The sequence below is a fragment of the Artemia sp. Qi Xiang Cuo genome, chromosome 9 (assembly GCF_049724085.1).
Source record: "Artemia sp. Qi Xiang Cuo chromosome 9, ASM4972408v1, whole genome shotgun sequence".
Taxonomy (NCBI): Eukaryota; Metazoa; Arthropoda; class Branchiopoda; order Anostraca; family Artemiidae; genus Artemia; species Artemia sp. Qi Xiang Cuo.
Genome location: NC_142802.1, coordinates 24,028,824 through 24,051,902, shown reverse-complemented (window position 1 = coordinate 24,051,902; position 23,079 = coordinate 24,028,824). Strand labels below are relative to the sequence as shown.

General features: G+C 37.5%; 2 protein-coding genes across 6 annotated transcripts in view; both read left to right on the top strand.

Moving 5' to 3' along the window:
• LOC148948466 (solute carrier family 40 member 1-like) overlaps positions 1-23,079 on the top strand; it is a 126,922-nt gene that overhangs the window by 17,491 nt on the left and 86,352 nt on the right. The gene's annotated exons all lie outside the window — the stretch shown is intronic.
• LOC148948467 (uncharacterized) lies at positions 83-4,665 on the top strand. The gene is made up of 2 exons (XM_089093935.1): positions 83-253; positions 3,056-4,665. The coding sequence occupies exons 1-2, from the start codon at positions 83-85 to the stop codon at positions 4,247-4,249; spliced, it is 1,365 nt and encodes a 454-aa protein (XP_088950061.1). The 3' UTR covers positions 4,250-4,665.

The following is a 23,079-nucleotide window of genomic DNA, read 5'->3' as shown; positions in this document are numbered from 1 at the left end:
TTTTTCGTTTAGTAATTGGTTTTGTTTGCCGTTTACGGCGAGCGCATTTAATAATAAGAAGAAACAAGGTGTAAAAAAAAAAATGGCTGACGCAGGCAAACAACAATTACCGTTTATTCTTCAAGGCAAATATTTTGCTGTAAAAGGACAAATCGAAAAAGATGGCGCACTTAGTGCATGGTGCAAGAACTGTCCCAACAGGGTTCTCAAAGGACACCTGCATGCACCTTCAAATTTCCACAAACACTTGCGTGTAAGTCTCCTTGTCCTTTTTATGTCTGTTTGTACTTTTTTTCTCTCTTAAACTTTGACAGGTATCACCATACAGATAGCCCAGTAGTTTCCTTACAACACAACCTACACATCATACGCAATTTTAATCTGTTTGTTGTTTTGGTCTATTCGGATATCGTTCAGATTGGATTGAACAAACCTAGGCTAGAGTTGTGTAGCCTGGATCTCCTGTAGGCTAAGCTTACTGTTAATCCAGCATTATGAAATTAATGCACAATTTACCCCACACCTAGCTTGATTAACTTCACCTCAGGAGAAGAATGTTCAACGAACCAGAATGGGCCGAAATTAGTTGTGGTAGGCTAGGTGTCATTCAAAAGGGTCTCGGAACCAGCAACCAGCAGCTTTACATTTACGAAAACTAATGGATTGCTATGAGCCTTGGCTTCTCTGTGTTAATCTTGAGGCTAAGTTGTGTATTGAGATTGTTGTGTATGAGGCTGATTGGGATTGGAATAATGGTTATAGAATGTAGAATGCATATATAATTTTTGTTTTTGTGTGTGTTTTCCATTTGCAGAACTGCAGAACTTGCAGAACTTGCTAATTTGCAGAACTCAAAGGAAGTATCAAATTTTCTTGAACAAGTAGGCTAGCCTAGGCTATTTGATTAGGCTGAATATTTTAGCCATATGGATTGCTGAATGTTTTGAATGCATTGATAGTTAATAGTAGAGTCTAATGACAAATACACAATTTAGTTTAAGCATAGCCTAGGCTAATTCTAGAAAATACTGCCCAATCTTAAACACATGATCCTATAGGCCTTGTAGGATACAAAACCACTCAAACATAAATAGATTCAATCCCAGACATGTGCTGTAAAGAAAAAATAGGCTACTAGGGTTTGCTAACTTTTCTTTAAGCTTAATTTTCAGTATAAAAAAGTTTCTGAGATCAAATTGAGCTAATCCCAACAAGGTAATCTAAATCTATACATATGCAAGACTAAGAGCTTGCTTGGAAATATAGGCTCTATTTGAATCAAATTATGCTCGGTTGCTTGTCCAAAGTTAGTGATTATCCAAACACCAGGGGTGCTTGGATAATATACCCAGTTCTTCATCAGCAGCTGATGTGTATTACCAAATAAAGCTAGTTTAAAGAAAAATCAAACTGTTTTGTTAAGCCTAAAGGTGTATCTGGCTTTGTGGGGGAATAGACAAGGAAATAGAAAATCTAATGGTATATTTCCTTTTTTTCTTTATCTGATTTCTCCCCTTTAATAAATATTAGAGCTAAAAATATGTTTTGCTATTACTAGGCCTAGACTAGTCTATCCTTACAAAGCCTATCTTTAGTCTACTAAAAATTTCATTTTCCTGACCTAGCCCCATTTTCCATTTCCTGACTTGAAGTAAAATCAAGTAATTGGAAGCATTGCATCAAGCCACAATGTCCATTGGGCTTGTATAGCCTAAGCTTAATAGGCTTGCATGCTTGTGATCTACTGATCCATCCATAATTAATACACCAGCATTCAAACATTCAATTAGATTTTCATCCACAAATATATTGTCAATTAGTGTTGCAGATTTCCCAGTAACTCATGTAAGGATAGTTATCAGTGGATATAGAAAAGAAGAAATTACTAAATTGAGAAAATCTGGACAATCTGAACTTTTAAGGAAGTCAGTATTGAAATCTCCCATTTGCACTTTATATTTAGGTTCACTATTCAAATTTTCCATTAAATTCTCCATCTCCCTAATAAAAATTTCATTTTATGATATTTTATATACTAAACCAATGGTGATTTTTAGGTGATTTATATACTAAACCAACAACTATATTTTTTTTTATCACAATTACATATTGTTGTATAGTCTAACCTTTATTTTCTGGGTTCTAGGCATTTTGTTGAGATTGAGAAGCTAGTATAGCAGGAATGTTAATTTTTCCCATTAAATTTAATGTATTAATAGGGAAATCCTTAGACCTAGGCTATTTGTTACATAGGCTAGATATCCCAGGCTACATACCTTATTGTATTTTCAGTTAACCTGCTTCCAGTTTAACTGCAGCTCAACTAATGCCTGGATATGTCCATAAGCTATTTACAAGTTTGATGATAGGCTAGTTGTTATATTACTATGTTTCTATATTGCTAACAACTCAGTTTATTTCTGGACAAATTTTCGGTTGATGTTGATGTTTCAACGATGCTGCAGAAACATGAGGGTTCATTGCTTTTTTGCAGAGGATGGTCCAAGTTTAAGCTGCAAAAAGGTTTTCTATGGTGATCATTGTAATCGTTGAATCTGCAGTAATGTGAAGGTTTGTTGTTATTGTGAAGGATCCACCAAACCCAGTCAGGAACTCGTATTTTGAGACTATTGCCGGATACAAGCAAGTTCACCTAATGAGAGGATATGTCTCTAGTTAGTAAATGTCTGAAATGAGATTATTCCCAAGTAAAGGAACCTTCCACTCAGGAGGAGAATGTGAAGATCTCCTCCTGAGAGGTATATGGCTGTACCTGGGACCTGGGAATCATTTCATTTTGGGCATTCACTGACAAGCAGGTTAAATGGTACATATCCTAACATTAGGTGAACTTCCCTCTATCAGTTGATGGTCTCAAAGTAGTTGAGTTCCTGACTGACAAAACCAAACCATCAAACCTTCAGAAAGTGATGGTTCATTCATATTTGTTATACTTGTTATACTGCAGTTTCAATCTTCAGTGGATCCTGTGGAAAAGCAATGAGCCTTTGGATTTGATTCATATAGCAAAACTAAACATTATGTCTGCTTTCAGACGGCTCATCCTTCAACCTATGTTGAATTCTCCAAAGTGAACACTAGGAAAAAAAGGAGGCGAGATGGAGATGAGCAAACCATTGATTCTGCTGATGACGCAACCGATGAAAGCATCCCCGAGCCTAAGCAAGAGGATACACCTTTTTCTTTCTTTGAAAAAAAGAAATGTACGAAAAAAAGGGCTGATGAGTTGATTATGAATTACATAGTGTCTGACATGCGCCCACTCTCTACAGTGGAAAGTCATGCATTTAAGCAAATGATTCTGGTGATAAACCCAAGTATCGGACCAATAATGTCAAGGAAGACTCTGGCCGGTAAAATTGATGAGTCTCTGTTAGTTGTAAAGAAAGAAATGATTCAGCTCTTTGAAAAAGTAGACTATGTCACTATGACGTGTGATATCTGGTCTTCTAATAATAAGAGCTTTATGGGAGTAACAGCTCATGTGTTAGATAGTCAAAACAAATTTGTGCCTATGGTGCTTGCAGTTAGAAGTTTTGCTGTAGCGCATACCTTCGACAGAATTTCAGACTTGCTGTTTGCAATATTTCGTGAATATGGTCTTGACAAGAATCTGAGCAAAATTCGGGCAATTGTAACAGACAATGCTTCAAACTTCGTCAAAGCTTTTAAGGAGTTAGGAAAATCAAAGGAGCAAGAATCCAGCTCTGAGTTTGCAACCAGTGAGAGTGACACACCTGATGAAGAAAGCATGGATTCCGAATCCGAAGAATTAGATGTTGTTGACGTTGGTAAGATCTTTGACAGGGTGAATGTGACTGATGTCGGGGAACCAGAATTGGGTTCTAGTGTCAATCCCAGAAGTGGTGCACAAGACCAAGATGAACTAGAAGCAGGGGTTAGAGGGACCTCTGATAGTTATTCTGATCGTCCCGACCGTATTGTTAACACAAATGATGACGATAGCGATATTTCTGAGCCCGAAGGGAATGATGGCAGATCGGACTCATTAGGTAATATAGGTATGTACTTACCTCCACACTTTCGCTGCTCTAGTCATACCCTGAACCTTTTGGCCACCACAGATGCCAAGTATGCTTCAAATACGGACGTGAGTTACAAAAGAAATCTGCAGAGTGTCAAGAGCAAGTGTCAGGGCTTATGGAATTCCCTAAGCCACAGCTCAAAAAACAATGACCTATTGAAAGAGGTCTTCGAAAAAAGCTGATAAGACCCAACGCAACAAGATGGAATTCTGAATACGATGCACTGAAAAGAATTCTTGAGTGTCACATGGCTGGAAAGCTCTCAGCAGTGTGTGATGTCTTGAAAAAACCAAGATTCAAAACAAGTGAGCTTGAATTTCTTGCTGAGTACGTCTCAGTCCTTGAGCCCATAGCAATCGCCCTAGATATGCTTCAGGGTGAGGAGAAAGCCTATTTCGGGACTGTTCTCCCAACTATCAAGTGCTTGGAAAGGAAGTTGGTGAAGTTGCACCAAAGTGTCAAACTCACAAGGGTCTTAACCCAGACGCTGCTCGAAGGACTTGGAAAAAGATTTCCGTTTATCAGTGGATCTCCAAAGGTTCATTCGGACTACCATCTTGCTACGTGGTCATTGCCGTTTTTCAAGGACAAGTTTGGGAAAGAAGAACACAAGGAACTGGTGCTGGGTTTGATGACAGAGGAGGCCATAACAATGAAGCAGAAAATGGGTGACACTAGTGAAAAAAGCAGTGGCATAGTTCTTGAGAGATCTCCTGAGGCTTTTTTTGACTTTTCGGACGACGAATCAGGAACAAGCACTCAGCAACCAACTGTGGCAAATACGGTCAAGATCGAGATTCTGAGATATCTCAGTGATTCCCGAAAGACTCTCTCGATCTTACAAGAGTACCCGGCAGTGAATTCAGTGTTTCGGAAGTATAATTGTATGCTTCCTACATCGGCCCCAGTTGAGCGTCTCTTTTCGAAAGGTGGCATTATAATGAGTCCAAGGCGTAATTCCTTGGCGGACGGAAGGTTTGAGAGCCTCGTTTTGTTGAAAGCCAATGAGAAATTCAAGGTTTTTCAGCAAAATATGGACGTAGTTTGAGAGTTCGTTTTACTGTTTTGATGGTTTCCTTTTCAACCTATTTTAATGTCACCTTTTGAAAAGCAGATGTCAGAATCAGCTCCTTTTGCGAAACTGTCTTTGAAGAATGGCACTGAGCAACTGACTATATATAACGTATGTGGTAAGACGATTTTCTGACTGAGTGAATCGCTGGAAGATCCGTTTAGAACGGGATATTTATTTCCGTTTCTTTCCAGCTTTTTTTTTTTTTACCTTAATGATGTTGAGAATGCTGGAAAATTAGAGTTGGAAAAAACACACCTTTTAAATTTGATTCTGTTTTTGTACTCGTTCTTTAATATAAGAAATTAAACCATTAAGTTAACCTGAGTGTCAGTGGCGTAAGTGTGTGAGTGTTGTGCTGGAAAGAGCCTCCCATGGAAGAATTCCCTTTTTTTTGTAGCTCAATAGTAATTTTAACATCATATAATTTGATTACTTGAAGTAGTACTTGAAGTACTAATTAAGTACTATTTCAGACTACTTATTACTTGAACTACTTAAGTACAATTTTGGTGGATTACTTGATACTTGATACTTAAGTAAAAAAATTGATAGTACTTGGTACTTGTTACTTAAGTAAAAATTTGGAGTACTTGTTACAGCACTGGTTTGAAGGAATGGTGGGCGTGAGGGGGGGGGGGGGTTAGTCACCTTCCAATCACTTTCGACTATTACAAAGGGCACTAGCCCTCTCAATTTCCAATCGAATAAGTCCCTTTTGAAGTTTTACGACAACTCTATCTATAAAAACCTAATAGCCCCCAGGGCAGAACTTACAACCTTTGCCCTTAGGGCTCTGGGGGGGGGTTATCACCCTTAAATATAGAACTTTCAACTAAGTTGAACAAAATGGTTATCTCTAAACTTTGCTTGAGTTTTTTTGGGGAAATGGTGGGCGTGAGAGGGGGTTTAATTACTCTCCACTCCTTTTGAATATTAGAAAGGGCAATTTCAATTTCCAACCAAATGAGCCCTTTTTGAATTTATAATAACTTTCTATATAAACTTTATATGCCCCCAGGGGATAACTTGCAGCCCTTGCACTGAGGGCTCTGAGGGGGTTATCATCCTTAAAGACCGTATTTCCAGAACTTTCAACTATGTCGAACAAAATGGATATCTCAAAATTTTGATTGGACGTGTTTGGGAAAATGGTGGGCGTGCGAGGGGCGTTAGTGGCTATCCAATCACTTTCAACTATTAAAAAAGGTACTAGCCCTTTCAATTTCCAATTGAATGAGCCCTTTTGAAGTTTCTACGACAACGCTTTAAGTAAAAACTTTATATGCCCCTAGGTCATAACTTACAACCCTTGCCCTGAGGGCTGTGGGGGGAGGGGTTGTCATCCTTAAAGACCTAATATCCAAAACTTTCATCTACGTTGAATAAAATGGCTATTTTTTTGATTGGATGTGCTTGGGGAACAGGTGGGCGTGAAAGGGGGGCTAGTTGCCCTCAAATCATTTTCGTCTATTAAAAAGGATACTAGCCCTTTGAATTTCAAATCGAATGAGCCCTTTTTCAAGTTTCTACGGCAAAGATTTCAATATAAACCTTATATGCCCCCAGGGCATAACTTATAACCCTTGCCCTGAGGGTTGTGGTTTTTACGTTTTTACGACAAAGCCTTCTATAAAAACCTTATATGCCCCCAGGGTATAACATAAAACCCTTGCCCTGAGGGTTTTGGGGGAGTGTCCTCCTTAAATACATATTTTATATCTGGAAATCAACTACGCTGAACAAAATGGCTATCTCAAAATTTTGATTGCGTGTGTTTGGAGGAATGATGTGCGTGAGGGGGGGGGGGCTAGTTGCCCTCCATTCACTTTCGACTAATAATAAGGGCACTAACCACTCTAATTTCCAATCAAATGAGCCCTTTTCGAAGTTTCTACGGTAGCTCCTTCGATACGAAGTGCCCGGGTATGGAGAAAAAAAAAACATTGTGCCCACACCGTTCTTTACGTAGGCAGCGTTAGGGCGCTGCCTATAATATAGGTATTACTCCCTATGCCGAACATCCTTAAAACTTTCTGACAGTTCTGCTTATAACCTAAGCGAGAATAATAAATTACGGACACTGAAAAATGTACGCTGAACAAAAGGGCTATCTCAAAATTTTTATTGGCTGTGTTTGGAGGAATGATGGGCGTGGGGGGGGCTAGTTACCCTCCAATCAATTTCTACTATTAAAAAGGGCATTAGCTCTTCGAATTTCAAATTGAATGAGCCTGTTTTGAAGTTTTTACGACAACACCTTCTATAAAAACCTTATTTGCCCCCAGGGCATAACTTAAAACCCTTGCCCTGAGGGTTTTGGGGGAGTGTCCTCCTCAAAACATATTTTCTATGTGGAAATCAACGACGCTGAACAAAATGGCTATCTCAAAATTTTGATTGGATGTGTTTGGGGAAATGACGGGCGTGGGGGGGGGACTAGTTGCCCTCCATTCACTTTCGACTAATAATAAGGGCACTAACCACTCTAATTTCCAATCAAATGAGCCCTTTTCGAAGTTTCTACGGTAGCTCCTTCGATACGAAGTGCCCGGGTATGGAGAAAAAAAAACATTGTGCCCACACCGTTCTTTACGTAGGCAGCGCCAGGGCGCTGCCTATAATATAGGTATTACTCCCTATGCCGAACATCCTTAAAACTTTCTGACAGTTCTGCTTATAACCTAAGCGAGAATAATAAATTACGGACACTGAAAAATGTAATAAAACATACTATTACAACTTGACCCCGGCGCCGCGCCGATGGGGGAAGACCGGCGGGGAAAAAAACAGCACGCCGTGCCGCGCCGCCGGTAAGACGCCGGCGGCGCGCCGCCGGTAAGATGTCGGCGGCTTGCCGCTGGTAAGATGTCGGCGGCGCGCCGCCGGTAATATGTCGGCGGCGCGCCGCCGGTAAGATGTCGGCGGCGCACCGCCGGTAAGATGTCGGCGGCGTGCCGCTGGTAAGATGTCGGCGGCGCGCCGCCGGCGCGATCATAGTTGACCGCAAACATTAATGTTTTCATCAGTCTTTCTCAAATCACAGCTTTAAATTTACAACAGATTCGAGCCTATTCATGAGTTCAAAAATTCACAAGTCGCTGGCTGGAAACTGGTCTTCTACGTTATTCATCAAGAGAAGTAGAAATCTGGTTGAAACGAAATAGCTGTGACGTTTTAAAACCATTGCATAATACGAGTAGTTGAAGTATCTATTAGCTATGTATTCTTAACATAAATAATTATCAAAATTAGTAGTTTTTTTCATCGAGCATTACTGCATATAAAACTTCAAAATACCGTATCACAAAATTCGTCAGTTATCTGGGTAAAAACTTTGAATATAACTTTGAACTTAGAAGATTAATTTTTTCATAATGCCCTTTGCCTTTATCTATTTTGTCACATTTAAAACAGTTGAAATGGGCGACTTTGATTTTGTTTTTTTTTTTTTTTTTGCTCTTTTGGATTCCACAAAAGCCTTCTTGTATTAAAAACTGGTTTTTAATAACAATTTGAAAAAAATGCATTTAATATTTTTTTTTTGGCTTCTTTATAGAATATATGTCATGTACGCTAAGGCCGAACTGCTGGTTTTTTATCGCTTTTGGCTGCTCTTTTGGATATTAGTCATTTTTTCTTTTGGGGATTCATTCCAAATTATACACAGATAAATACCTAATATCAGTCAAATTATAAACTGTATCTAAAAGGAGTAAATTTATCAAATTGAAAAATATATGATGAACACTTCACATGAGAACACTTCAGTTACAAAGAAACAAATAACACTTAATGGTTTATTCGCTATGAAGAAAAATGAGGTGCCAGCTGTTTTCTTAGGGAAAAAATGAAAATCTCATCCGTTTTAACTACAATCAAATGAAATAATATGCATACTGAAGTAGTTCCAGGAAGATGTTGAAATTTTTATCCTAGTTTGTCATTTTTAATCCAAGCAAAATGTTAGGACACTTGGTATCAGCTATGGAATATAAGCTTTGAATTCTAAATGCTCACAAGAATTACCAAATTTAAGAAAGTCGCAACAATAAGTCACCTGTGGTCAAAATACTTAGACTCCTCTTTGATCCCCACCCAGGCTCCAAGCTTCTGCTATGGTCATTTCCATGGAAATCTCCAAAGAGTTTCTTTTTAAAATAGCTTTCAAGCGTAGTTAGGGGTATTTAGACTTTTTTGCTTTTCTTCAAAGCTTTAAAAAAAGTGTTATAATATTCCAAATATTACGTTTGTGCATATTTTTAGTAATCATTTGTGGGGTGATCAAATTTTCTGAACTACTGTAGATACATAATAACGTTGCAATATCTAGTACCCTGAGGTCATAAGACTGTCAAAGACTCCTCCTTGAACCTCCCAAATTGAAAGCTTTTATTATGACCTGGCCTTTTAATGTAACTTGGGCACTTGGCCAAGGGCGCCATTGTTACTCGAGTGCAACGTTAGGTGGGGATGTCGATATCACTTTCGTCACACCAATTCGTTTTAGTGTGAATCTGCCTGGTACATATGAATGAATGTTTTCAAAGTAAACACGTTTCATCAATAGGAAAAAAAAACCGGATTGGACGCATATGTCCCTTTCCCTTTGGACGATAAAACCATACAAGTGCTGTATCAAGTATAACTCAAGAAAATCTTGTTAATTTTGTCAACTTTTCAACTTTTTGGCATCCCTGCTTTCAATAAAAAAAAAATCAAGGTACTATCACTTAAATATAATAACTCCCTTTGCCACCCCCCTCTGGATCCCATCTTGATAGGATACCGGCTCTGCTTTAAATAAAAAAAAATAATTAACTTATTGGCACCCCTGCTTTAAAAAAAAAATCGAGGTATTATCATTTAAATATGATAGCTGAATACCCCCCGCCCTTCCCTCTGGATACCGCCTTGATAGGATGCCGTCTCTGCTTTAAATTAAAAAAAAAATGAACTTTTTGGGATCCCTGCTTTCAATAAAAAAAATTCGAGCTATTATCATTTAAATATAATACCTCCCAACCCCCCCCCCCATCTTGATAGGATACTGCCTCAGCTTTAAATAAAAAAAAATAATTAACTTATTGGCACCCTTGCTGTAAAAAAAATCGAGGTATTATCATGTAGATATGATAACTGTCTCCCCCGCCCCCCTTCTGGATACCACTTTGATAGGATGCCGTCTCAGCTTTCATTAGAAAAATAATTTACTGAATAATTAGAAAGAAACACGCAAAATAACGTTAAACAGCTTAGTTTTCCTTGAAAAAAAAAAAATTGAGGGTATGAGTAAAGGGGTACAAAGACAACAACAAAAATGTCGAAATTATTCAGGTATACCTCAAAATATTGGAAAACTGAGTGATAGATACGCCATGGCATTCCATAAGATCCAAAGAATCGAATTGAAAGGGAGTACACACAAAAGCCAAATAAGGCCAGCAGTCTATAAGAAATCGCAACATACCCGAGACAATGAACAAGTCCTAATGGGGGGCCCTGGGTCTATCAAAATATTTCAATGGTTTCCCAGGGAATTTGATATCATTTTCTTCTGTCTCCACTTTAAATAAAAAAAAATAATCATCTTTTTGGCATCCCTGCTTTCAATAAAAAAAATGATGTATTATCATTTAAAAATGATAGCCCCCTATCCCCCTCCCCTATAGGCAATAATTTACAATTTCTTTATGAATCATATTTTTGGGGTAACTTCCGGTTCAATCTTTAATTCCCCAGCCTTGTACATAGCTGAGTCAATAGATAAATTTTGTCACAACCGTTGGCTGTTTTTTTTTTTGGGGGGGGGGGGTAAAAATGTTACAGAAAGAAGATTGTATTTTATATAAGGTGTTAAATAACTGTTTATTAAACATTAAGAAAATCATATCAAAAAAAAGCAAAAAAAAAAAAATATGCAAACTTACAATTCAGCTGTAGAAACAATCTGTCAGCTGTCAATTTCAAAATCCAACAAAAGGCTGAAGCTGTATGGTAGTGAATGCCTTCTATAATTCTATTCAACTTGAAAATAAAATTCTTGACTACGAATGATGTAAGAAATAGCGTTTGGGAAACTGTATTCGAAATGATTTAAACTCATTTCATAAAGAGGATACTTTTTTTTGTCAACATATGAAGAACTGTGTATATTGCAATATTTGCAATTGCATATTGCATCTGTCTGGTTTTTATGCAAATTAACAAAAGAGACGAAAATTAATAAACAAGAGAGTAGTGAAGAATTATGGTATACAAAGTAATATTTGGCAGGGAAAGTCACTGGTGATAAATCACTAGGGGTGGCACCGTGATTGCGTGATTTTCGGAGATTCGAGGAACCAAATTTTTTTTCGGGGTGACGCATAGATTTTCGGGGAAATACCCGAAAATTCGGGGATGGTGCAAGGTCTGCTTGATTTCTAATCAGGAAAATCGAAATACTAAACCACACGAGAAGGAGAAGCTCCGACTTTGCGGTTAACGCAATAAAGAATTGCCGTAAAAATAATTTAAAGTCGATTAAATGCCACCATCTCATTCGGCGGTGGCGTGACTGCGTCGCGTCGCCGGTATTGCAACACTTCAGTAGCGGTCGCCCGGACCTCTCGTCGGCGGCGTTCGGTCGATCCGCCGGCGCGGGACCGGGGTCTAATTACAACCAAACGCCGAAACAGAGTTGAATCCAAAAAACAAAATACATCTTAAAGCCCTCCAAACTACCCTTGGGGTTCTGAGCCAATTAGGGAGGTTGAGGGTTGCGCTTGCGCTACTCTGCCAGCTAAAGAAAGGCTTATTCTCCCCATGGCCCTACCGTCTTGGACCAGATACACCAGATTGTCTCTTGCAGGGATGGATCTAGAGAAAAATCTTGGGGGAGGTCCAATGTGACAAGGGCGCCAGTAATTGACCAAATTGACAAATTCATTCTAAAAACAGAGTAAAATACAGAAAAAAAAACAGGGAAAGAGGGTGTCAGAAAAGTCTTGGGGGGACAGGGTCCCCCACTGCCCCCTGTATCCGCCAGTGGTCTCTTGAATAATTTTGGCAATGAGGTGTAGCAAAAATGAAATATTATATTTATTTGAAAGGATTTAAATAGACCCAGGTCATCAGCCATGATTAAAATTAAAAGCCCTTCAAATAAATGTAGTATTTCATTTTTGCTAGGTCTCATTACCAAAATAAAATTATACGAGAGACTAATCTGGTGCACCAGAGACAATCTCTTGTAATTTCTGTGTGCTTATTCAGGCTATTTACAATAATTGCAGTATTTTGGAGGTTATTAAGATGTAAGTTTTATTTTATATTTTTTTTTGTGTATGTTTTTTTGGTCTTTTTCTTCATATGTTGCGTTTAATCTAACTTTAACTTTTCTCCCGTTGATAAAGACTCCTGGATGTGGATTTGAAGTATTAGGATTTTTATTAATTAAAGTTTTTTTTTTGTTCCACTGTTTTATATAAATTAGACCCATTTTTTCTCTCTTAAATTCTGCAAATGCAAAAGCAGTGCGGTCTAAGAAATTACTGATGTAATGTTTGTTAGCGGGAGTATTTTTCAGACATTTTTCAGGGGAGATGGGAGAGGGACTTTTCTGTGGGGGTATTTTCTTCGGAAAGGATTTTCCATTGGGAAACAAGTATCCTGGGTTGAACTTTCTAGGGGAATTTTATAAGGAGGGAATTTGCCAGAATTCATATACAAATTCTTTTTATTTGTCTTACTTTCTCTGTAATAACTCAATTTTGCATATGGAGATGTTCTGGGGAAATTTTCAGTATTGTTGCAATTGTCTGCGGTATTTCCCTTAGGAGAAGTTCTTCTCTATGGGGGAATTTTCCATTGTAAAAATTCTCCATGAGGGAATTTTCCGTGGGAGAAGCTTTCCATTAGGAGGGTGGATTTCCGGGAAAAAGTTTTTATCGAGGGGGAATTTCCAGCTTTATTTGAAAAAGGATAAGAAATCAAATATAAAAGATTTTTTTTTCAAATGAAAGTAGTCTAAGGAGAATTTTCTTGTCCGAGTTGTCTGCATGAAATGTTCCTGGGTGGATTTTCAGTGAGGATGGAATTGTCCGGGGTGAATTTCCCGGGGGGGGGGGGATTTTGCACGACAGTAAGTTTCCATGGAACCGTTTTTTTTTTGTTGGAGCAAATTTTCTATGGCGAGGAGACGGATTTCCTGGTATTATTTGAAAAATGATCAGAAATCATAGGCAGCGCGCTAGCGCTGCCTAAGTAAAGAACGATGTTGCCACAATGTTTTTTTTTTCTCCACACCCGGGCACTTCGTATCGAAGGAGTTGTCGTAGAAACTTCGAAAAGGGCTCATTCAATTGGAAATTGGAACGGCTAGTGCCCTTTTTAATAGTCGAAAGCGATTGGAGGGAAACTAGCCCCCCCCCACGCCCATCCTTCCCCCAAACATATCCAATCAAAATTTTGAGATAGCCATTTTGTTCAACGTAGTTGATTTCCACACAGAAAATATGTTTTTGAGGAGGACATTCCCCCACAACCCTCGGGGCAAGGGTTTTCAGTTATGTCCTGGGGGCATATAAGGTTTTTATACAAGGCGTTGTCGTAGAAACTTCAAAAACGGCTCATTTGATTGGAAATTCAAAGGGCTAGTGCCCTTTTAATAGTGGAAAGTAATTGGAGGGCATATAGCCCCCCTCCCCACGCTCATCATTTCCCCAAGTACATCCAATCAAAATTTTGAGATAGCCATTTTGTTCAGCGTAGTTGATTTCCAGATAGAAAATATGTTTTTGAGGAGGACACTCCCCCACAACCCTCAGGGAAAATGGTTTTAAGTTATGCCCTGGAGGCATATACGGTTTTTATAGAAGGCGTTGTCGTAGAAACTTCAAAAAAGGCTCATTCGATTGGAAATTCAAAGGGCTAGTGCCCTTTTAATAGTGGAAAGTGATTAGAGGGCAACTAACCCCCCCCCCCCCCACGCCCATCATTTCCCCAAGCACATCCAATCAATATTTTGAGATAGCCATTTTGGTCAGCGTAGTTGATTTCCAGATAGAAAATATGTTTTTGAGGAGGACACTCCCCCAGAGCCCTCAGGGTAAGGGTTTTAAGTTATGTCCTGGGGGCATATAATGTTTATTTTTATAGAAGGCGTTGTCGTAGAAACTTCAAAACAGGCTCATTCGATTGGAAATTCAAAGGGCTAGTGCCCTTTTTAATAGTCGAAAGCGATTGGAGGGCAACTAGCCCCCCCACGCCCATCATTCCCCCAAACACATCCAATAAAAATTTTGAGATAGCCATTTTGTTCAACGTAGTTGATTTCCTAGAAAATTTATTTTTGAGGAGGACACTCCCCCACAACCCTAAGGGCAATGGTTATAAGTTATGCCCTTTGGGCATATAAGGTTTTTATAGAAGGCGTTGTCGTAGAAACTTCAAAAGGGGCTCATTCCATTGGAAATTCAAAGGGTAGTGCCCTTTTTAATAGTCGAAAGTCATTGGAGAGCGACTAACGCCTCTCTAACGCCCACCATTTTCCCAAACACATTCAATAAATATTTTGAGATAGCCATTGTGTTCAAAGTTTAGGAAATTATACCTCTGAGCAGTACACTCCCCCACAGTCTTCAGGGCAAGGGTTATAAGTTATGCCCTGGGGACATATAAGGCTTTTATTGAAATCTTTGTCGTAGAAACTTGAAAAAGGGCTCATTCGATTGTAAATTCAAAGGGCTAGTGCCCTTTTTAATAGTAGAAGTGATTGGAAGACAACTGACCCTCTTCTCATGCCCATCTTTTCTCCAAACACATTCGATCAATATTTTAGATAGACGTTTTATTCAACGTAGTTTTGGAAATTCGGTCTTTAAGGATGACAACCCCTCCCTCCTCTCTACAGGCCTCAGGGCAAGGGTTGTAAGCTATGCCCTGGGGGCATATAGTGTTTTTATTGAAAGCGTGAAAACTTCAAAAGGGCTCATTCAATTGGAAATATAAAGGGCTAGTGCCTTTTTTAATAGTTGAAAGTGATAAGAGAGTGACTAACGCCCCTCTCACGCCCACCATTTTCCCAAACACATCCAATCAAAATTTTGAGATATCCATTTTGTTCAACGTAGTTGAAAGTTCTTCAAATAAGGTCTTTTAGGATTATAACCCCCTCAGAGCCCTCATGCAAGGGTTGTAAGTTATGGTCTGGGGGCATATAAAGTTTATATAGAAATTTGTTATAGAAATTTCAAAAAGGGCTCATTTGATTGGAAATTGAAATTGCCCTTTTTAATAGTCGAAAGTGAGTAGAGTAATTAACCCCCTCTTACGCCCACCATGTCCCCAAACACATTCAATAAAAGTTTAGAGATAGCCTTTTTTTTCAACGTAACTGAAGGTTTGGAAAATTTATTTCTCGGGAATAAAGAAAACCCCTAGAATCTCAAGAGACAAAAATTTAAGTTAGGCCGTTGAGGTACGCAAGGTTTTTATTGCTTGATTTACCGTAAAACTTTTACAGGGGCTTATTAGATTCAAAGGTCAGAGAGCTAAAGTCCGGGGAAATAGTTAAAAGTGATTGGAGGGTAAATAACCCCCCTCTGACGCCCTCCGTTCCTCCAAACAAATCCAATCAAAATTTTCAGATAGCCATTTTGTTCAACGTTTGGAAAGTTCTGGAAATTAGGTCTTTGAGAATGACAACCCCCCCCCACCACTCAGGGCAAGGGTTGTAAGTTATGCCCTGGGGGCATATTATATTTTTATTGAAAGTTTTGTCGCGGAAACTTAAAAAGGGCTCATTTGATTGGAAATTGAAAGGGCTAGGGCCATTTTTAATAGTTGAAAGAGATTGGAGAGTGACTAACACCCTTTCCACGCCCACCATTTTCCCAAACATTTCCCCAATCAAATTTTTAGATAGCGATTTTGCTAAATAGCCACGCAGTTTAGAGTTCAGGAAATTATGTCTTTAAGCAGGACACTCCCCCCACTGTCTTCAGGTCAAGGGTTATGAGTTATGCCATGGGGGCATATTAGTTTTTATTGAAATCATATAAAATTGAATATTGAAAAGAATAGTGTTCATTCTTTGGGCTGACTAAACGAATCTGGAGAAGAACCCTCGAAGAATACAAGATGCAAAACCCTGCCGAAAATTCAGTCCGGAAGGAGGTGTTTCCAAAGCTATTGAAGATCCTCTGGGATGAGTTGGCAAAGGATGACAATGTCAACCTTCAAAATGGGTTCACAGCATGATTTGACAGAAAGCGTTGCATTGAAAAGATTTCCGATAGGCGATCAAATGACGAAATCCGTGAGGCAGTTAGTGATTCTGTCATAACTTCCTTTGAAAAAAGGCGGTTTTTCACTCTTCGTACTGTGTCGCGTAAGCGAACAAAGCTTAACAAGGCTCCCGGAAAATCACTAGCTGAATCGAGCGACAGAGAAGATGAAGATCTTAAGGATTCAAGGACGAGTGAAGTGAAATCTGGCAAAGCTAAAACGAAGCCGAATGAAGGAAAGGGAGCTGGAAAAAAGTTACGAGAAGTCCTGAATCTTGACTGCTCATCTGACGACGCATCAGACAACTTGCCGGAAAAATTGTGCGACGATTCCAGTGAACTTAGTTCGGATAAAGGCCAGAACAGTGAACATGAGGGTGGTGAAAATTCTACTTGTAAGAAGGACTCAGGTCTCCCAATTAAACTGTCTGACTTCTATGCTGTGTTCTAGGAGAAAGATTTCTACATTGAGCGAACAGAAGACTTTCCAGATGAGGGGATGCTAAGGTTCAAATTTATGGAACGTGTGAGCAATGCTGACTTCAGTTACAACTGGCCCAAGAAAGGTGATGTCAGTATTGTTGAAGTAAGATATGTTTTCGCTGGACCACTCGTTCGAAAAGGACATGGCCCTTTCTGAATTGCAGGGCATCGTGAATTTACAAAGTCATACAAAAAACTTTGCAAAGAAAACAAATTCTAGCCCCTGGTTCTCCGGGATTTTTCTGCAAGTTCTGTTTTTGACATGACCTTAGTCTAATTTTCTGTATTTTTTTTTAATTTTGTTCAATATAAGTGACTTTTTTTTACATTGAATCTTAGAGGAAAAAGTCTGTAAATAAGTGGTTGTTGAAGCTTACCGAAAGCATGGCCAACTTTGAACAAATTAGAAAACTACATGAACAGTACATAAAATTAAATAACGTCGTTCAAAGTTGGACGAAGTGTGGGTAATTTTGCACACAATTTTCAAAAGAAAAATATGACCATGTGGGAAGGGATAGAAAAAATCTGTAACGTCCTACCTTTTCAGCGGTCAGAAATACATAAGTAGTAATGATAGTGCTGATTTCAACTGTACATTCAACCGTACTTTCACACCTACATTCACGCTTACATGAATATGTTCAAAAGTGTAATTGATTGAAACTGTACATTCAACTGTACATTCACGCCTACAAGAATATGCTCAAAAGTGTAATAGATATGAAGCGTACAAGAAACTGTTTTTTTTTGTTTTTTTTGTCTAGATAACATTTGAGAATTGAAGATGGAGAAAAAAAGGGTTAAAGTCATTAGCAGTTAAGGTAACCCTAAAGAGCACGTTAATTCATACCTTATTTACTATAAATTTGAAACAATATCAATCTTTGGAAACGGTTAACGGTGATAAAGTGGTCTTATGATTTGACCTAGCTTTACTTCTTAGATGTGTACTGTATAATACACAAATGATGTTCGGGGCAGTTTTGTTAATTTGGAATACAGTTTAACTTTTTACTAAAAAATTTCCAGTTTTTTTTTTAAGGAAAAATCTTCCACATAGGGGGGATTTCCAGTGTGAATACAAAAAACAACCAGAAATTCAATAAAAAAAAAGAAAATATTATAATAATTTATTAAATTGATTTCTTCTATGCTTGAGGTGAATAAAGCTCTTTCGCAATTGACTTGTAAAAATATGCCAGTCGATCAAGTCGAATTAGCATGTCTATTTGGGATAATGAGATGCGAGCCACTTCTGGGTGTGAGAAATTTATGTCTAAAACACCGGCAGTTTCTTCTTTGCATGTGATTTCTAACATTCTAATTTAAGGAAAATCGTTATTTGTTATTCGCGAAGATAAATCTTCTAAGGCCATAATAATAATAATAGTATATTAAATATAAACCAGTGCGTCTTGGGTATGTGTTAATATATTCAGTTTCTTTAGTATAAAATCGAGTTTCAAATTGGAATTTTATACAGTTTGAATACTTCATCCATTCTATCGATATAACTTCAAGGATGTATGGTGTTTTCGATGGCGAATTAATTGGCTTGAAGAAATCATCATGTGGAGTGATTTTTGAATGTGCATTTATATTGCTGACTACAGATCATCGAGAAGTCTCTTGTTACCACTGGCATATTAATTACAATATGTATGACTACAATGAAGACAGGTGGCGCAATACATTATACGTTATAAACAAAATAGGTTTATAAGATAGAATAATACCTCCATCCTATAACAAAGGGAAGGATCTATCCTATGTACAAGAGGAAGTTAGAGAGATATGCTGTTTTTTTTTGGCGTAACAGCACTGTACGCAAAAGGGAATGTGCCCACTGATAAAATCGACAAATGCAAATCAGATATGCCAATATTCAACTTGGAAGATTTTAATTGTGAGGTATTTCCGAGTAGAATACACAACCCAGAGGACGAGATTCGATTTTTTAGCAGATTGGTGCCGATAAATATTCCTTCTCGGAATATGTGTGTAAGATATCCTAGGAAGAAGAAGACCAACCAAATCCGTGATATAGATTGGAATCACACTGAGTGGATGATGAACAATGATGAATTTTTATAATAGTCATCACACCCATGACTACCCAACGGTCTTTTTAAAGACCACCAATTCAATAAACACTTCGTAACCACGATAATATGAATCTTTGAAATTCAGTATTTAAAGCTAGCTTCAGCAGAAGCTTAGGATAGTATCAGTGACAATTGAAAGATAGAGATTAATTGCCCCCCTAGTTTTCGAAAAACACCTTTTTTGTTGTATTTATACTTTTAAAAAGTTGAATATTCGAAGCTTAAGGTATAATATGAATGGCTTGCAAAAAACACGAAAATTCTACTACTAGTAACAATTCACTGCACCACAAAACCATCTGAGGTAGTCAAGGTTATTTTTTATCAAGGAAATATCTGAATGCATTTAAGGTATAGTATGAATGGCTTGCAAAAAACACGAAAGTACTACTACTAGTAACAACTCACTGCACCAAAAAACCATCTGATGTAGTCACGGCTATGTTTTATCAAGAAAATGTCTGAATGCGTTTGAGGTATAGTATGAATGGCTTGCAAAAACCACGAAAGTACTACTACTAGTAACAACTCACTGCACCACAAAACCATCTGAGGTAGTCACGGCTGTGTTTTATCAAGAAAATATCTGAATGCATTTAAGGTATAGTATGAATGGCTTGCAAAAAACACAAAAATACTACTACTAGTAACAACTCACTGCACTACAAAACCATCTGAAGTAGTCGCGGCTATGTTTTATCAAGGAAACTTCTGAATGCATTTAAGGTATAGTATGAATGGCTTGCAAAAAACACGAAAGTACTACTACTAGTAACAACTCACTGCACCACAAAACCATCTGATGTACAGCTATGTTTTATCAAGAAAATATCTGAATGCATTTAAGGTCTAGTATGAATGGCTTGCAAAAAACACGAAAGTACTACTACTACTACTAGTAACAACTCACTGCACCGCAAAACCATCTGAGGTAGTCACGGCTATGTTTTATCAACAAAATATCTGAATGTATTTAAGGTATAGTATGAATGGCTTGCAAAAAACGCAAAAATACTACTACTAGTAATAACTCACTGCACCACAAAACCATCTGATGTAGTCACGGCTATTTTTTTTATCAAGGAAATATCTGAATGCATTTAAGATATAGTATGAATGGCTTGCAAAAAACACGAAAGTACTGCTACTACTAGTAACAACTCACTGCACCACAAAACCATCTGAGGTAGTCACGGCTATGTTATATCAAGAAAATATCTGAATGCATTTAAGGTATAGTATGAATTGCTTATCTGAATGCATTTAAGGTATAGTATGAATTGCTTGTAAATAAAAAACACGAAAATACCACTACTAGTAACAACTCCTTGCACTGCAAAACCATCTGAGGTAGTCACGGCTATGTTTTATCAACAAAATATCTGAATGCATTTAAGGTATAGTGTGAATGGCTTGCAAAAACATGAAAATAGTACTACTTGTAATAACTCACTGCACCACAAAACCATCTGAGGTAGTCACGGCTATTTTTTATCAAGGAAATATCTGAATGCATTTAAGGTATAGTATGAATGGCTTGCAAAAAACACGAAAATACTACTACTAGTAACAACTAACTGCATTACAAATCATCTGAGGTACTAACGACTATGTTTGATCAAGAAAAAATCTGAATGCATTTAAGGTCTACTGTGAATGGCTTGCAAAAAACACGAAAATACTACTACTAGTAACAACTCACTGCACTACAAAACCATCTGAAGTAGTCACGGCTATGTTTTATCAAGGAAACTTCTGAATGCATTTAAGGTATAGTATGAATGGCTTGAAAAAAACACGAAAATTCTACTACTAGTAACAATTCACTGCACCACAAAACCATCTGAGGTAGTCAAGGCTATTTTTTATCAAGGAAATATCTGAATGCATTTAAGGTATAGTATGAATGGCTTGCAAAAAACACGAAAGTTCTACTACTAGCAACAACTCATTGCACCACAAAACCATCTGATGTAGTCACGGCTATGTTTTATCAAGAAAATATCTGAAGGGATTTCATGTATAACATAAATCTCTTGCAAAAAACACGAAAGTGCTGATACTAGTATTCACTTATTGCACCTCGAAACGATCTGATGTAGTCAAAGTTATGTTACATCATCAAGATATCTGAATGCTTTTAAGGTATAGAGCTACTAGTTTGCAAATAAAAAAAAAGTACAGAAAAGAGTAACAAACCAATGAACTAAAAAAAAATCTGAAGTAGTCACGGCTATGTTTTATCAGGAAAACTTCTGGATACATTTAAGGTATAGTATGAATGGATTGCAAAAAACACGAAAGTACTACTACTAGTAAAAACTCACTGAACAACAAAACCATCTGATGTAGTCACGGCTATGTTTTATCAAGAAAATATCTGAATGCATTTAAGGTCTAGTATGAATGGCTTGTAAAAACACGAAACTACCACTACTAGTAACAACTCACTGTACTACAAAACCATCTGATGTAGTCGTGGCTATGTTTTATCAGGTAAACTTCTGAATGCATTTAAGGTATAGTATGAATGGCTTGCAAAAAACACGAAAATACTACTACTAGTAACAACTTACTGAACAAAAAAACCATCTGATATAGTCACGGCTTTGTTTTATCAAGAAAATATCTGTATTCATTTAAGGTCTAGTATGAATGGCTTGCAAAAAACACTAAACTACTACTACTAGTAACAACTCACTGCACCACAAAACCATCTGAGGTAGTCACGACTATGTTTTCTCAAGAAAATTTCTAAATACTTTTAAATTCGATTATGAATGGATTGCAAAAAAAACACGAACGTACTACTACAAGTAAAAATACTCTGCAATCCAAAACCATCTGAAGCCGTCGTGACTATGTTAAATGAAGGAAGATTCTTAATGAATTTAATGTCTATTATGAATTTATTTAAAAAAACACGAAAGTACCACTACTAGTAAAAACTCACTGCACCACAAAACCATCTGATGTAGTCACGGCTATGTTTTATCAAGAAAATATCTGAATGCATTTAAGGTCTAGTATGAATGGCTTGCAAAAAACACGAAAGTACTACTACTACTAGAAACAAATCACTGCACCGCAAAACGATCTGAGGTTGTCACGGCTATGTTTTATCAACAAAATGTCTGACTGCATTTAAGGTATAGTATGAATGGCTTGCAAAAAACACGGAAGTGCTACTACTAGTAACAACTCACTGCACCACAATTCCATCTGATGCACTCACGGCTGTGTTTTATCAATAAAATATCTGAATACATTTAAGGTATAGTATGAATGGCTTGCAAAAAACACGAAAGTACTACTACTAGCAACAACTCACTGCACCACAAAACCTCCTGATGTAGTCACGGCTATGTTGTATCAAGAAAATATCTGAATGCATTTAAGGTATAGTATGAATGGCTTGCAAAAAACACGAAAATACTACTACTAGTACCAACTCACTGCACCACAAAACCATCTGATTTAGTCACGGCTATTTTTTATCAAGAAAATATCTGAATGAATTTAATGTATAGTATGAATGGCTTGAAAATAACACGAAACTACTACTACTAGTAACAACTCACTGCACTAAAAAACCATCTGAAGTAGTCACGGCTATGTTTTATCAGGAAAACTTCTGGATGCATTTACGGTATAGTATGAATGACTTGAAAAAAACACAAAAGTACTACTACTAGTAACAACTCACTGCACCACAAAACCATCTGAGGTAGTCACGGCTATGTTTTATCAAGAAAATATCTGAATGCATATAAGGTATAGTATGAATGGCTTGCAAAAAACACAAAAATACTACTACTAGTAACAACTCACTGTACTACAAAACCATCTGAAGTAGTCACGGCTATGTTTTATCAAGGAAACTTCTGAATGCATTTAAGGTATAGTATGAATGGTTTGCAAAAAACACAAAATTACTACTACTAGTAACACCTCGCTGCACCACAAACCCATCTAATGTAGTCACGTCTATGTTTTATTAAGAAAATATATGAATGCGTTTGAGGTATAGTATAAATGTCTTACAAAAAAAACGAAAGTACTACTACTAGTAACAACTT

Excerpts from the sequence above, each read along its gene's own strand:
- LOC148948467 (XM_089093935.1), top strand. The coding sequence starts at position 83 with ATGGCTGACGCAGGCAAACAACAATTACCGTTTATTCTTCAAGGCAAA. Across the intron at positions 254-3,055 it reads ATTTCCACAAACACTTGCGT|ACGGCTCATCCTTCAACCTA; the intron begins GTAAGTCTCCTT and ends GTCTGCTTTCAG.